The sequence below is a fragment of the Caretta caretta genome, chromosome 2 (genome assembly GCF_965140235.1).
Source record: "Caretta caretta isolate rCarCar2 chromosome 2, rCarCar1.hap1, whole genome shotgun sequence".
Taxonomy (NCBI): domain Eukaryota; kingdom Metazoa; phylum Chordata; order Testudines; family Cheloniidae; genus Caretta; species Caretta caretta.
Window position 1 is genome coordinate 175,861,428 of NC_134207.1, and position 17,580 is coordinate 175,879,007.

General features: G+C 42.4%; 1 protein-coding gene across 7 annotated transcripts in view; it reads right to left on the minus strand.

Moving 5' to 3' along the window:
* The window catches only part of HECW1 (HECT, C2 and WW domain containing E3 ubiquitin protein ligase 1), a 359,505-nt gene that overhangs the window by 50,797 nt on the left and 291,128 nt on the right, over positions 1-17,580 (minus strand). For all 7 annotated transcript variants that reach the window (XM_048839115.2, XM_048839117.2, XM_048839116.2 and 4 more), the window contains 5 exons: positions 10,465-10,548; positions 9,177-9,286; positions 6,811-6,931; positions 5,048-5,161; positions 2,073-2,225 (listed from right to left, as the gene is read on the minus strand). In XM_048839115.2, coding sequence (XP_048695072.2) covers positions 2,073-2,225; positions 5,048-5,161; positions 6,811-6,931; positions 9,177-9,286; positions 10,465-10,548 — 582 coding nt within the window. The remainder of the gene's footprint in view (positions 1-2,072; positions 2,226-5,047; positions 5,162-6,810; positions 6,932-9,176; positions 9,287-10,464; positions 10,549-17,580) is intronic.

The window sequence follows — 17,580 nt, forward strand, 5'->3', positions numbered from 1 at the left end:
GTATAGTTAACTGGAGTTGCATGTGTATATCTGAGGTAAAATATTGTCTTTATATTAATAGCAGAATTAATCAGAATGCATTATTAATTAATCAGAATGCATAGCAAGAGAAAATGTATCTCGATACTAAAAGCCAGCTGATCAGGCTGATTATGAGATTTTGGCTTCAGCTAATTATATCCACAAAGGTTCAAGCGCTGTCACTGTACAGCCACCCTATTGTTTATTTTCCCCTGGCTCTTGCAAACCTCCCATATTTTGGTTTACAACTCGTTTCGCTACTCACAAGGCCCTCCCTTTGCCTGACTGACTCATCCTTTTGGCCAGTGATGGCTGGACAGGTCTGTCTCTGTATTATATATTTTCTATACACAAAGGGCAACCAAGTACTTTCAGTCTACATTAACTCTGTTTTATATTAAGAGGACACCAAAACGAGAGAGAAGAAAAGTAGGAGAGAGCACAGTGTGTGTCTCCTCTCCAACAGACTGTATTGTACCACACTTGAGGACAACATGGCTGCTAAACTCTTCTCACAGGAAGAATTTTTAGAAATTGTAAAGGTGCAATACGTAGAAAACAAAATGCATCGGTTTCATAGCTACAGCCACTGAACTCTGGAACTCATCAGCCGTGCTTAAAAAGCAGAAGGAAGACTTAGCGTTTCTGCCATTAGAAACTAGGCCAGCCATAGGAAGCATTGCAATACCTGAATTGAACACTCATTGAGAATGATGGTGGGGAGGCATTCTGATATATGTATTACAGATCACAAATCATTGATCCCATCTTACTCAACTTCATGGGAGTGGCAATGTGCCAAACATTTATTTCAGACACCACTGCTGCATCCAAGGCATTTATATTACCCATCCACTGCAACCACACACCAGCTCCCAAATGGAACAATTTACTGGCATGAGACTTCCTACTGCTCGCCCTAAGCTAATGGGATGGAGGAAGTGTTTACAAGAACAGAAGGACATATGGAACTCACAACTTGAATGAGGTATGTATTATACTCTACTAAAAAGAAAACCCTTCTGATGTGAGTTATTGAGATTCCCTCGATGAAGAAAAACATCAATAGGAATAATTGATATGTCAATAACATGATGAAATCCCAACAAGTGCTTCTGTTCAAAGGGAACAAATAAAGCTAGGAATTGGGAGCCCACAGTTCAGTGCACCACATCTGAAATTACCAAAAGGAAAACAACTCCCAAAAGACAGAGAGCTGAAGAGGCAGACAGTAAACGGAGAAGATCAGAATCCTATCTGTAGGCACACAATAAAAGCAAACGTTGAGCAGCAAACTGATTCTCAGCATGTACGCTGTAGGTGACGAGAGACCATTCTTGCTGGTCCCATCACACAAAATCTGAGCTATTTCAGAGGCTACAGCATTGTTTAGGGCTAAAGTGTGCTGTTCAATACAGCCTGCAGTAGGGGGCAGCATGGGACACTCCACCCCAGCAGGAGCACCTGGAGGTGTGCCACAGGCAGGCACAGTGCTGCCCGGAGTACAGACACAGCACAAACATTACTCTTTGACAGGGAGCAATATGGGGCTTCAGTGTCCTGACACAAAGCAAGGTGGCTAGTTGGCACTGCGTGGGCAGAGCCACAGTCATGCCACTTCCAGCCCTCTCTGGGCTTGCCGAGTTCCTGCATTCAAGTGACTTGAAGAACAGCAATTGTACCTGGCCTCTGCACAGGAGTGCAAGGATAGCAGGATAAAAGAAAGCTCCTTGAATCTTCTCACTCCACTATATCTTGTGCACTCACACATGGGCACAAACAATGCCTTAGCATCAGAGCATGCAGTGAGAGGCCTGATAACTCCTCCTCTTTCACACCCTATTATTTTATCTACACACACAGACATTCCCTCTTTCTCGCTTTCTTCTCCTGCCCCATTTCCAAAGAATCTCACTCCCCTCTGACAATGGTAGGAATGGGATTTACATGCAACCTGATGTAAACTGACAGCACTTGTAATATATGCCCTTCATCATGTGGATCCAACTGGACTGTTTCATTCTGCTTAACATTTATACGGCAGACCTTACCATTCAAGGTGGTTTTCCACAAACGCAGACATGGGGCTGATCTGTACAGTGTAAGTGTCATTGGCTGAATACTCAAACAGGCCATAGTAAGGATTGAAGAGCTCCTGAGACAGAAGGAAGAAGAACTCTCGGGAGGGACCACTGTAGTCCAAGCTGGAAAGGAAATTCAGATAAAATGAATCTCATTCCTAGCTGTGTGCATTTTATGCTTTGCATCTGTACTGGCTAATGCACTTGCAGACAATAACTTCTAACATGTTTGCTGATGCTAATTCTCCTCTCCAAGGACTACGTTTTAATTTTAGGAAGAGACCTCAGCCAGCCATGTTGCATAAGCTGCATCATTCCCCAAGTAGCATTCCTGGAAGGTATCATGACAGACACATCCCTGAATATAGCTTTCTCCTATGTCCCCTTTGTTCCATGCGGTAATAATTTGCTACTGCACAACACCCCTTCTCTCAGCTGGGCAGCAAACGAGGCAAGGCTTCTCACATTTCCTTACTCTGCCGGGGGATATAAGCAGGTATGCAGCACCTGCTTAATTCTGAAGACCTCGATTCATGGTCTGGGTAGCTCACACAGGGGAGTAAAAGAGGGTTCTTACTCCCTGAATTAGTATGTAATCTGAAGCACATTCCAGTCCCAAGATATCAAACCTTGGGTACTTTCTTACAGTGCATAGTTGTGGTCTCTCAAGTCAAGGATGAACAAGACTGGGTCCTAACACAACTCTCTCTCCTGTAAACTGGTATGGTGATTTTTCACTTGTAAACATATGCTTTTTTAGTTTTCTGGTGATTTCAAGTTTATTTGGTATCTTGGGGAGGGGCATTTACATTTAAACTAAGCCTTGCTGTCTGGGTTTAAGACTTCTTTCTTTCTTTCTTTCTTTCTTTCTTTCTTTCTTTCTTTCTTTCTTTCTTCTCCTTTTAAATCAGACCACTTTCAATTATCTCAACTATTTAAAAAATGCTTCATGAATGCATTAATCCCAAATGAGATGGATTTATTAAAAACAGACTGTCCTGCCATAATGTTAGGCAGCTTTTATAGTTAGTGTAATATAAACCGCCACACAGTAATAAGAAAGAACCACTTAGAGCCATAAATCACTTAATGCCAAAATGGTTTCTGAGACAGGCATTACTTTTTACATTTAATACATTCAAAGGAGGTGGAAAATTCTGCAGCTGGATCGACTACTTTATAATAAGGCTGAAGTTAACTCCTAGCTGCTCTAACTCTCAAGTATGCAATCAGATTAAAGCCATGAAAGTGAAGGAGATTGGATCAAATTAATCTCTGGTGTAACTCCACTGAAATCAGTTGGATAAAAATCTGGCTCAATTAATATAAAGACATAGGGCTAGATTCGCTATGGCTGGTGCAAGGTGGTATAAATTAAACCTGCCTGCTTCTCAGAAATCCCTCACAGGAGCCCTGCACTGAAGGCTTCTGGGAGATACATTAATTCAACACATTCCCTTCACAGCCAGTGCTGCCCAATTTCTGTGTTGTTCTGGCTCCCCCTATGTACTCCACATTGTCAGGTACATGGGTTGTTGAGGACACGTTGCACCATTTAAATCTGCTCACCTCCTCACTTTCCACATTAGGGTGCCTCCAGCAGGATCTTCGCAGGCATTAAACAGAATAAACCATGGGTGAATTTGGCCTCAGATGTAAATGAATTCGATTTTTATGATTTGCAGGATACTATGCCAAACACAGTAGAAGTTATTGGGAATTAGGGGAAAGTGCCTAGTAAAGTTCATTAAATGGACCATTGTTAGCATATTAGAACCATTCTCCAGATGAGTAAACTGAGACAAAGGAAAGTTTAATGATTTACCCCTGGTCACATTGTAAGGTGGCGACAGAGTCAAGGACAGAACTTGCTATAACAGAATTTCTCTAACTTTTAGATGACACTGACTCCATAGATGTTCACAAATCAAGGGGTTAATAAAGTCCATAATATCAACAGCACTAAAAGTAACCCCCTTTCTGACTGGTGATTTACTCTGTTTTCACTTTATCTAGCATGTCTCCAGATGAACTAAACTCTACAGAACCCTTTACTTGATCTGCTACCTTTAGCAAATTCAATCAGCAGTGATTGTTGTGCTCTTTGCCAGCTGCCCCAACATCTTTGGAGCTGAAACTGTATCTCCCTTTTTGTCCCTAAATCTTTTCAGTGTTTCTGTTAAGAGACTGTACACACAACACTTCATTATTTGAAACAATGGAAAGATTCAAAATGTCTTTCTTTAATTAAAGTTTGCAGATGAAACCTCATGTAAAGCATAACTCTTGATGTGAGGAGTGGCAATGAGTGAGGTTTGCAAGGTTTATTTTGGATAAGAAAACAAAAACTCAGCTGATTACTGTAATCTCATCTGAACTACCAGAACTTCTTGGGTTTGCCAGATCAGCCAGGAAGTCTCACAAGAAAAAAATGCCTCGAGAGATTTCCAGTACTTTCTGCTTCTAGCTGACAGTAACAATGGCTCTTCTAATAGTATTTATGCTTCTCATTTCAGCTAGGGTGAATGAGGAAAACATTTTTTCAACCACAACAAAGGTTCATTTTAAAGAGGCAGTGAAAATTGCTGTTAAAGAGGGGGATTAACAACCGGAAGGATTAACAATCTGATATTTACTTGTGTATGACCTTGGGCCAGTGCCTCAGTTCCCCCACTGTCCAAAGGGGATAATACCCATGGCACCAGGATGGTGAGTCTTAATCAGTTAATGTTTCAGAAGAACTCAGGAACTATAGAAGTGCTCAGCATGGAGAAGTAGTACAAAGGTTTGGGTTCTTTTTAATTTTATATAGACCAGTTCACCTCCCCAGAGGTAACAAGTAAAACCTAATGCACAACAAGAGAGATTCAGCCTTTTCCCAGTGCCATACTTGCTTTGCAATGCAATGGCTCTCTCACAATTCACAATATTTAATAGTTCCCTACCCTTCCTCTCCAACAAACGTGATATAGAGTTTGTTCCGCTGAAGCTCCTTGCGTGAATAAGCCATCACCTGATTGAAGGTGCCTTCCAGCAAGTGATCACGCCGTATAATTAACCTGCAAAAGAACACAGTAATAATGATCTTGTTAACCAGCACTGCCTGAAACTCTTGAGGAGGGGAGTGAGAGATGCTATTATCAAATATACATAAAGGTAAACAGGAGCTATTAAAGGGCCAGACTAAGCCCTGGAATAAGAGGACGCAATTCTATTGAAGTCTACGGAGTTATGCCTGCTTGTGCAAAGGCTGGTTTTGGCCTTTTATTGCTTCTTGTTTATTTGTTTAGTTAAGATTTACTCTATGACTGAAAGGTAGATTTCTCCTCTAAGGGGTAGTTAGGTTCAAAATCTTGCTGTACCCCAAAGGCTCTCCATTGCATCTCCTACAGAAATTAGTGTTGCAGACAGGCCTCTGGCCTTTCTACCTTCATGGTGTCACAGCACCCCTGGGGTTGATTTTGATCTCACACTGGATTTACACCAGTGGACTTCAAGGCATTATTCCTTAAGATACATTAGTGTAAGCAAGGGGAGAATCAGTCCTTACCTATATCCACTAAATGGCCCCATCTACTCTCCAAAACATCTTTAATGAATAGCCCAGTGTTTCAAAGATTACTTACGAGCTTGGCCCATTGTAAAAATATCCTCTATACAAGAAGTTCTTATTTTTCATATATAGCTGAAAAGTAATGGCACTAAGTCCTTTTGGAATGTTCTTCATGTCTGCCTTGGCAGGACTCTGAAGGGGATAACCAATGGCTAGAGCTCCTCAGACAGTGCAATAATAGTTTGATGATGACATTTGCCTAGAATAAATTGACTGGTTTTCAGATATTTTTTCCACAACACAAGTGGTTTGGTATGAAGCCAGCCTGATGCATGAATTCAACCAGATGCCCAGGAAATACCTTAGAAGCATACAGTGCTTTAGCCAATTACTATAACTATCCATGGAAAATGGTGCAGAGAGGCTAGCCAGCTACCAGGCTGTTTGGAATGTGAACTCCATAACTGAGTGATAGAGAATTACAGGGTCAGATCCCAAAAACATATTAACAAAATGAAAAAAGAGCTAGTCTAACAAATATTTAGGTGCAATGGGGAATAGAAAGCAATTGATAGGGCCTGATTTTCAGAAGTGCTGAGCACCTGCACTGTCAGTTCAAATCAATGGTAGCAGTAGGTACTCAAGCCCACAATGTCTACAACAATCAGGGCCAAATTTTCATCCTGAGTTACACTGACATGTCAACTCAGAGTAAATCCAAAGGATTTGGAGCTACTTCAGAACTGTAATAGTGTACTGGCCCAATATCATTCACATTTGTCTAACATGTTATTTCTCTACCATTACTGCTTAACACACATGGTATAGCTAGAAATACCAACATATCCTTAAAGTAGGTAGAGGAGGTGTGTAGGACCAAATGGATCCATGAGAAATAAAGCCCCCCAGATATAACCCTCTTGTTGGCCCATTTTCTTGTTAACATATATGTGTGTGTGTGTGTGTGTGTTTGTGTTTGTACACACACATTTTTCCTGGATAAAATACATAGATACATCATCTAATGTTTCATTCCTGTCCCATGATAATGATGTATTGTCACATATATCAGATCAATTTCCTGATTCATTACTACAACGACAAGACTAAGCTGCATCATGTTAAATTATCTTAATCATCTGACATAATACTCACTTAATTTTACCTGGACCTTGCCCATATCCTTTGGCTTCAAGTTTTCGATAGAAATTGCGTAACTTGGCTTCAAAGTCTCTCCTATATGGAGAAGGCGCTCTTGCACTAGCTCGCTGTAATCCTAGAAGGGAAAAGAGAAAAGTCATAGAGTTTTAAAATCTTTAAAAGAGGGTCTTATTCATACACCTGGTGTTTTCAGTCATGACTTGCTAGAAAATATATCAACTTTTATTGGTACATGTAGAATTTCGGAGTGCTCATTATTTTCATGTTCAATTTGACATTAATGTAGCCATCAGTTATATAATTCAGTGGTTCCCAACACTTCTGGACAGCTGCATCATCTTACCAGGATGATGGTTGTGGTCCCTTTGTGCTTCCTGAGCCTTCAACTCTCATTGGCTTGAATGGAAAGCCAATGGGAGTTAGGTGTCTATGTACTCTTGAAAATCTCTCTCCTCACCATCTTCCAGGAGATCTCATTATCTGGCAGGATTAAACCTTTGGATCCAAAGCAGCACTTCTATTTAGAACTTCTAGGGGGCCCAGGCCTGGCTGGAAATTGGGTTTTTCTGTTTATTAAAGACATTCAGCTATAAACACAAAAACCTTCGTGGCACAAGAGAGGATTTCTGTCAGCAAGAAGTCTTACATTTTCACATTAACAGTAGATTTTCAGCAATTCGGGGCCTGTTTTGTTTTGAAGTCTAAATTCTGAAAGCAGCTGATTAGTTCTGTTGTGTAAATGAGCACCACAGCAATCAGTTTTAGAGAATGGGATCCATGAAATCTCATTTCCCTATCTCTTTAGAGGAGACAATGAAAACAATTCCTTTTAGGAGAAATTTGGCAGAAAAGCCTCCAGAAGAAGGAAACAATTTTACATTTAGTTGAAGAACAAAGTATCTGTGAAGACTCATTTGTCGCAACAGAAAGACATTACTATTTGACTCAGATGTTAAAACAGAAAGGTACATTTATACAGCATTCAAGAAGAATCCCTGGTGACGCTTCTCTTGTTCTGTCAGAATATTTTTTACAACACACAACAGGAGTAATTACTGGTTATTTTGGGTTGCTGCAACTGGTAGTACAGATGAACAAATAGTACATTCACTCAAATCAGTCATATTTGTCATATTACCATCTTTCCACAAAAAAGGTTAAAAGCCACTGCATGTCTCTCAACACACCGATGAGTGAGGATATTGGTTTAACTCTCATGCAAACTGGAGATCTGCCCTTATTACATCAGTAGTCAGTACAGGTTCAAATCCCTGCTGAGGACATTAAAAGGCACAATTTGCATTGAAGTTTATCCCTGCTTGAACTCAGCAAATCCAGTGGTAACAATAGGACATTTTTCAAAGATCTCCCCTGTGTAGCCAAGACCTCAGTGTTTCTCCACAAAAATATTAAGACTGATATTTGTAAAGTCATCAGGGGACTTGGCACCCAATTCCCATTAACTTTAATAGGAACTGGGTGTCCAAATAGCTCAGGTGGCTTTGAAAATAGCCAAACTGATTTAAGATCATATTCCTGGGATGTCACTCAAAATGACCACCAAACCAGTTGCATGGTGGAGGTGCAGAGAAATTTAGTCTCCTTCTGAATTAGGGTTGGGTGTTTTAGCTAAAGGGAGCCACCTGCTGCTCAATTTCCGTAGCATAGACACTATTTCAGAGATACACAGCACTTGGAAACAATCTTCTACAAATGGATACCTTTCTGGAAAACATGCTTTAGTCAAACATAAGTTATTGGGCTCAGTACAGGGTAACTGGGTGAAATTATCTGGCCTGTGACATACAGGAGGTCAGACTAGATGATCTAATGGTCCTTCCAGGCCTTAAAAATCTATGAATCTTGGGAGAAGCAGTAGTCTTGGAAACACTGTCTGGTTGAATATTAAGTTTGGCCTACAGCTGTTTACTGGAGTTCTGAAAGCTTTGTCATACATATGTAATTTGCACTTTGCTTTTGCCATTTAATATCCATATTCAAGAATGTACTTACATGTCAATAGATTAGACTCAGAACACAGAATCCCCTTCTGAGTCTAACCTCCCCTAACCATTTGGAAGCCGGGACTATATTTTCTTCTCCTTGGACAATCTCTGATTCCCACCATGCTGCTAACATCAGTGTCCCATGAGACAAATAAAAGTGACAGCATTCTGTGTATTAACCAAATGCTCCAGCAGAAAAATTGTCTGAGGCCAATTCTTAACTGGTGTAAACTGTCACAGCTCCTTTGAGGTCAATGAGATACAACAATTTACACCAGCTGAGACCTACCCTCTGATTATCAGATGGAGAAGCACAACAAACACAAGAACTTGTGTTGTTTTCCCTCCATTTACCTGGAGAGTTCTGAGGTGAGGAGCAGGGTGAACAGCGAGGAGAGAAGCTGTAGCCAGGGTGGAAGGCAGCCTGCAGGGGTATGTAGGACATAATATCCTCTTCAAAGAGACTGCAAGGAAAAATGATAGAGACAGGCCCTGTTTATGCTCATTACACAGGAAGAAGCACAAGAGTTCAGTACAGCAGAATTCTGTTATAAGGATCTGTTTGTGCAGCCCTTCATTCGATCATTATTTACAACATAATGATCAGTAGCTACAGATGCATAAAACAGCGATCTGCCCAATCAGGCACGGCCTCAAGAAGCAAAGTCTTCATTTTAGAGTAACAAAGTGAGTTCCATTAGACATTTTCGTGCCAAGACAGTGCCATATTGGATGGATGAGCCAAGGTTTGAGGCAATGGTAAAAGCAACAACATCCAGTGGTCAAAAGCAAGAACAGGGGATACATATTGATACACAAATTGTTTCCCTTTTGACTATGATTTGTCTTGGTCATATATTTTGCTATAGCCACTGCATGGCTCTCTGATCATCTATCTGCATCAAGATATAGGTAGTGGGAGCAAGTCGTATACTTCTTGCATTAGATAGAGTGGGCTGTGTAACTCCAATCAAAATCAACTAGGGTGCCATGTGTTTTAGTGTAAACACAGGGCAAAACAGAAATGTAATCCTTCATTGTGTTGAGCCACATAAATCAAATTATCCTAGGCTCTAAAGCGCTAATTTCGTTGGAGCTCCAAAAGATGCTAAGACCCTGCCTACATTACTAAACCATTGCCTCCATTACATAGTAATGGTCGTTCACTTCACTGTAGCTCAGCTCTTCCTTAATGTGAGATAGCCTCCTGGATAGCACTGCCAGTGGCATAACTGACATTCCTATAATCTGCATCTGATTGTTATTCAGAAAGGTGGGAACCACATTTCTGCATTTCAAAATGCCACAGGAAAATTTAAAATGTCGTTTCTAATCTAATCCTTAAAGCCAAAACCTTACAGTTCAGTGTAATCAAAGGGTAAACTTCGTTGCACCAGTGGGGACTAGTTTCTGGAAAGTATGATTTGACACATATATTGTGGTTGAATTATTATGAAAGCCAACTAGCTATCAGGACAAATGAATCCCTGTGTAATCACGATAGGGCCCTAGCAGAGATCAGCCTCGATTTAACAAATTCTGTCAATCACCTAAAATATGTCAAAAAAATAGGGTGGAGACAGCTAGCCAGCTTCTTGTGTACCATGAGTGACAAAATTCTGTTTTTGTTCAAACTGATTACCTCAGTAGAATTACTAAATCTGCATCACAGGACAACTTTTCAAGCCCATGTGTACCCTCTGTCCGAATGTAATGGATCTTCTCCCTGGAAAATTTATGACAAGAGGGGGAAAAGAAATCACATCATTGTCAAACCATAAGATAGGGATGGATTATTTTTTCCTCACTGCTTCTCTAGTTTCTTTTTGCTTTTCTCATTAAGATAGCAAATAAATATCCCTATTGCTTGACACATTTTTCAAATCTGAACAATCTATAAAACAACATTCTTTAAATCATACTAGCAATCTGTTCCCAAAGCAAGAGTCACATTTTAGAGAGCAAGATGATTTCCCTATTCCTAGAACTTATGTGTAACACTGCAGTTGACAAAATTGATAGATGAAAGTTCGCCTCTGTGGAGGCTATACCTAATATACAACATTTTCTTAACAGAGTTGTATGTAACGCCCTATCCTTTACACGTTTCAGTCCCAGGTTGGTCTATGATAAAACTTGTAGGACAATTATTTATTTTAAAATTAAAATAATTCCTACATATGAATTTACTGTTCACTGAAGTTGCTTGATTGATCGTCCTGGGGACTGAAGTCCTATCTAGAAACAGAATGAGCCTGGGTCTGATCTTACTGACACTGTTATAAATAAAGAATAATTCTGTGGAAGTCAATCAATGTAAAACTGCTGTGTGTAAGATCAGAGCCATACCCAATGAGCATGGCAGCAGTATTGTAACCATCATCAAATGGGACTACCAATGTGCCTCTGGAAAAAGGGGTAAGCAGTGAGGTGGCAAAATTTGCAGATGATACAAAACTACTCAAGATAGTTAAGTCCCAGGCAGACTGCAAAAAGCTACAAAAGGATCTCTCAAAACTGGGTGACTGGGAAACAAAATGGCAGATGAAATTCAATGTTGATAAATGCAAAGTAATGTACATTGGAAAACACAATCCCAACTATACATATAAAATGATGGGGTCTAAATTAGCTGTTACCACTCAAGAAAGAGTCATTGTGGATAGTTCTTTGAAAACATCCACTCAATGTGCAGCCGCAATCAAAAAAGCGAACATAACATTGGGAATCATTAAGAAAGGGATAGATAATACGACAGAAAATATCATATTGCCTCTATATAAATCTATGGTACACCTACATCTTGAATACTGTGTGCAAATGTGGTTGTCCAATCTCAAAAAAGATATATTGGAAATGGAAAAGGCTCAGAAAAGGGCAGCAAAAATTATTAGGGGTATGGAGCGGCTGCCATATGAGGAAAGATTAATAAGACTAGGACTTTTCAGCTTGGAAAAGAGACGACTAATGGGGGACATGATAGAGGTCTATAAAATCATGACTGGTGTGGAGAAAGTAAATACGGAAGTTTTTATTTACTCCTTCTCATAACACGAGAACCAGGGGTCAACTAATGAAATTAATAGGCAGCAGGTTTAAAACAAACAAAAGGAAGTATTTCTTCACAGAACGCAGTCAACCTGTGGAACTCCTACAACAGAAGATGTTGTAAAGGCCAAAACTATAACAGGGTTAAAAAAAACTAGATAAATTCATGGAGGATAGGTCCATCAATGGCTATTAACCATGATGGGCAGGGATGGTGTCCCTAGGCTCTATTTGCCAGAAGCTGGGAATGGGCGACAAAGAATGGATCACTTGATGATTACCTTTTCTGTTAATTCCCTCGGGGGGCACCTGGCATTGGCCACTGTTGGAAGACAGGATACTGGGCTAGATGGACCTTTGGTCTGACCCAGTAGGGCCATTCTTATGCCTCAAGGCAAATATAAAAGGACTACTTCAAGGAGAAAAAGAATAAATCATTCTTCATGACCATTTAATCCCCGGGGTCTCTGCTGGGAATACAAACGTGGGTGTAAATTAGTGCCAATAGGGGTGGTTGTTTGAGGCTCAGTCCTGCAATGTGCAAAGGATTCTGTCAAGCAATCTGATCGAGCAATCTTTAAGCATGTGAATGGTCCAGTGGGACATCATTTATTCCAATATTAAGTCAAACGGGACTACTCGTGCCCACAGCTATACATGTGTTTGACTACTTTGCTGCACTGGAGCCAGAATGCTAGGTGCCTTGCAGGATCTAGCCCTGTATGAAATGAACACTTGTCTGCTGGGAACTTGTCTAAGATCCACAAGCCCATTCCACAAAAGTTGATGAACAGCCATCAGATAGTAGCTTTGGGCCACTACTGACCAAAGGTGGAAACAAAGCAGTGACCTAGAGGTGAAAGGCTCAGTATCCTGTTACAAATCTCATTACATATCCGCAAAGCTGTCTAGTCCCCATCATTAGTCAATTTTGTTCTCTGCTGAAAAAGAGATAAAAGCATTTCCTGTTCTCTAAGGGATAAGAACTCAAATTACAGAAGTGAAAAAAGTCTATAATAATTTGATGGCGATGATAAAAATTCTCAATTACAAAAATGTACATCTTAAATACTGGAGGCATTTTTCATTCTCTCCCTCAATCTATTAGCATTTCATTCCTCCTGGAGGCATTTCTAATCCTTTACACCCAAAGAACTCTTTGTCTGATCTTCTTAGGTAAATGATCAGTCAGCAAGGCCAGCAAAATTCTCAGAGAGAAATCTCAATGGGAAAACATGGATGTTCTCTGTTTTGTTATGCTGGTCACAGTGTGGCATTTATTGAATCCTTGGGCCAGATCCTCAACTAGTATAAATTGCATCACTCCATAAAAGTCAATGGATAGAAGCTGATTTACACCAAATGAGGATCTAGCCCCAAAAGATTATCATTCTGTTTCTTTTTCATTTCACCACTTTTATATAAGATGAAAGGAACAGGTGAAATGGTATCAAATGGTTTAATTACTTTGGAAAGAATTTTAAACACATTATTAAGTTCTCAGAGAAAAGAAGTGAAGACGGGAGTGCAATTTAGTAAATAATGTTCCTATGTTTCTGTAAAATATAGGGCTTCTCTAGCCATGGCACTACTATTAGAGTTAAGGGGTGAAATTCTGGTGCCACTGAAGTCAATGGGAAATTGCCATTGTCCTCAGTGGAGCCAGTATTTCACCCAAGACCCCTGAAGAATAAGATGGTCATTGTAAGCAGAGATATCTGATCTATAGAGTTTTTGCCATTGAGGCATAAATATAGTGGCCATTGAGTTGTAAATGTGTGTCCACAGATACCACAGTTCTTCCCTATACTTGGGTACCTGTGGAAAATAACTATAACTATATGGACTCCATTAGCAAATGCTGACTCTTCAGTGGTGACCATTGTAACTCGGGCACCTCTTCATTTTTTACATCCTGTTAACAAGGATTTGACTATTTTTTTAGAGAAACTGAAATGTAGAACATGAAACGAGGAGGCCAACAGGTAAACTATAAAAAAGAACAAGGAAAAGAAGTGAATTAGAGTATAGAGAAAACACTCTTCTGTTTCTTTAGAGAAGCAAAAGGAATGATATGTGATGAATATGAACATGAAAAAGTTTTGCAATAGTTTTGTGTTTTTAATGAATAAAGCACCCACGAAATTACAAATATATTCAATGATTGCTGAAGTACAAATTATGGCTCCCCATGCACAACTGTGTTTCCCCGCTTAGTGCCCCCATCCAGGAGTCACCCCATTCTCCATGAGTTCTCAGAGACAATTGCTAATGGTTCCAAGATTACTTCAGCTACTTCCTTAAGAACCCTAGAGGGAACTTCATCAAGCCCTGCTGGCTTGAATATATCTAACTTATCTAAATATTATTTTAACTATTCTTTCCTTATCGTGGCTTGGTTTTTTCTCTCTTGTTGTCAATATTAACTGCGTTCAGTATCTGATAAAATTAACTCTTTTAGTAAAGACTGAAGCGAAGAGGCACTAAATGCCTTTTTGGTGCTGCTCATTCTCTAGCTCATTTAAGTTCATTCTTAGATGGTAAATGCATCTTTTGGTGTTGTGATAAACTCAGGACAGACAGCTGCAAGGGGTGGGGGGTAAGAAAACAGTCCCAGAAGGTTAAAAGGCCCTCCTCCCTATCAACTGGGGAGGGGTGACTCCAGGTCAATCCGGTTCAGCTGAGAAGGGGTTACCAGAGATCAATTAGGATCCACTGAGAGGGAGTTACCTGAGGTCAATTAGAATCAGCTGATTCCAACTAAGGGCTGCCTGAGACCTTTTTTAAACCCTCCCCTATTGGGAGGAGAGAAAGAGAGAGAGAGAGTAGGAGTCAGAGTCAGAGTCAAGCTGCCAGTAGGGTAGGAGCAGCAAGACAGCAAGCCTCACCAGGAGGGGAAGCTACATTCACTCTGCTTAGAGAGAAATGTAGCCCAAAAGACTGGCTGAGAGAAGGAATGGACTGCCCCTGTGCAGCCAAGAAGGACTGTTTTACCCAAGCCCGTCTCACCAAGGCTAAAAACAACTGAGGCTGTGAGACCAAGAAGGTACCTTGCCACAGTGTGCAGGGATGGTATGTGGCCCAGATCTTCCTGGGCTCTTCACAGTCGGTGGATTGTGGTTCTACATCCAGAGTAACTGGCCATGAAATGTTTGTTCAGAATTTCTCCACCCTCCACTTTGTCCACCTGATCTCTATTCTGAATAAGAAGGAGTCACTCCGTCCTCAGATGGATGCTGCAGACCCCGAGCATGCTCAATATTGAGACAGGGTGAAAGTTCAGTTAATTGGCAGAGAATCCAGGAGAGCTAAGACGGCACCCTGGCAAAGAGTCAAGCAGGTGTTGGGGTTGGCAGAATCATAACTCTGAGGTAAACAGCAACAGTGAGCATGTGCTGAATGAAAGAGATGGAAGAACTAACCTGGGCCAGCTTGGGGCTGTTTCTTCTGGTAGCTGAAGATGAGGTAATGTGTGTTAGAACAATACAAAAAAGCAGTGCCGGCAGGCAGTTGGTCAGTCAGGAGGAAGGCAGTAATCAGGAGAAGTTGGATGAAGAGAATGGAAATCAGGAAGAAGAGCTGCTGGAAGACAGAGTTCTGAGGAGAGCTCTCATGAAGAAAAGCACTTACAACAGCACAGACGGTAGCTTCAGCAGCAGCCACAATATCGGCAACACTGAAACAAAATAACTAATGCATGAAGGACAGAGAAGCTGCTGGGAGTGAGCTGTGAACAGAGGAAGGGAGCTGTGACACTGCACCTCAGATTCTTCATAGGAGTATGATTTTGATATGATTATAATGTAATTATGATGCACCTGGTTCAAGATATGTCTTGTGAAGTGACATTGGAGTAGTTATGATTTGCTTAAAACAGGGGTCGGCAACCTATGGCACACGTGCCAAAGACGGCACGTGAGCCCATTTTTAATGGCACGTGGCTGCCTGCTGGGGCAGCAGCAGCGTGCCATTAAAAATCCTGCCCTGCCCAGCCCGGCCTGGCCCGGCCCGGCTGGGCCCGCTCTTCTCCGCCCCCTCCCGCAGGCGCAGGGGGCAGAAGCTTGGTCCTGCTGGCTCCCCTCCCGCAGTGTGCTGGGTTCCTGCCCCTCCTCCTCCTCTCTGTCCCCCCCTGCCGGCCGATCAGCTGTTGGCCCTTGCGAGGGTGTGGGGGAGGAGCGGGGTCAGTGTGCTTGCTGCTCCCGGTGGAGGCAGAGAAGAAGCGGGGGCAGGGCCTTGGAGAAGGGGGGTGGTGGAAGTGGGGCATACCCCCTCCAGTCCCCTGCTGTGAGCACCCCACGATTTCAGCCCACACCCCCAGCCCTCTGCCCTGACCCCCCTCACACACACCCAGCCCTCTGCCCTGAGTCCTGCAGCCCCGCACACCCCCAGGCCCCTGCCCTGAGCCCTGTACCCCTCTCACGCACACCCAGACCTCTGCTTGACTCCTTCACCCCCCCCATGACCCCAGCCCTGACTCTGGCACCCCCCACATACTCAGCCCCCCACACCGCATGCACCCCCCACATCCTGACTCTTGCACCCCCCACATATCCACCCTCCTCCCTGAGCACCAAACGGGAGCTCCTGCATCCCCCTCCCCCCACATTCCCACCTGCACCCCTCCCACCAAATGGGAACTGCCCAGGTAAGGTCTCCACACCCAAACCTCCTGCCCCAACCCTGAGCACCCTCTCACATTCTAGCTCCAAGCCAGACTCTACACCCCAACCCCCAGCCTGCTCTTTCACCCCCAGCCTGTGCTCAGTGCACTCCCACCCTCAACTCAGTGCAGAGAGACAGGAAGAGAATGGGCCAGAACCAGGGAGAAGGTAGGCACCCACTGTATGTGAGCAGGGCTGGGACCCGAGACCGGCAGCAGGCTGAGTGGGTCCAGCAGCCGGAATCCCAGCTGGCAGGAGTCAACGGACTGAACCCCAGACTGGCAGCGGGCTGAGTGGCATGGGGCTGAGGCGCTCAGCCCACTGCCAATCTGAGGTCCCAGCCGCCGGCCCCGCACAGCCCACTGCCGGTCTGGGGTTCTGGCTGCCGGCCCCTTGCCAGCCAGGGTCCCAGCCACAGGCCCCACTAAGCCCGCTGCTGGCCTAGGTGAACAGAACCCCAGAACAGCAGCGGGCTGAGAGGTCCGGAGGCAAAAGATAAACATTTTAATTTTAAATGAAGCCTCTTAAACATTTTGAAAACCTTGTTTAATTTATAATACAACAATAGTTTAATTATACAACATATAGACTTTTATAGGGAGAGAGATCTTCTAAAAACATTAAAATGTATTACCGGCACGTGAAACCTTAAATTAAAGTGAATAAATGAAGACTCTGCACACCATTCTGAAAGGTTGCGAACCCCTGGCTTAATATGATTATCCTATTCATATGCATGTATCATTTTTGTATCTGAAGTTATGAATATTGACTATGTATCTGTATTTCAAATGTAGTTACAAGTGGGTGACACCCACTAGGCAAAATGCTTGCTGTCTAGGCAGCTAGTTGTGAAGGGTCTATTCAGGCAAATGGGCCACTAGGGGAAACAGGCCTTAGGAGAAGCTTATCCCCCACTTGGTGAGCCTTCCTGGAAATGTTTCAGCCAGCCTGTAAGTAATGGCTTCTATGACTCAGCAAGGCATGCAAGGGCATGTGACCAGACCACATAACTCCATTTTGGTACCTGTATTTTTCCACAAACTGGA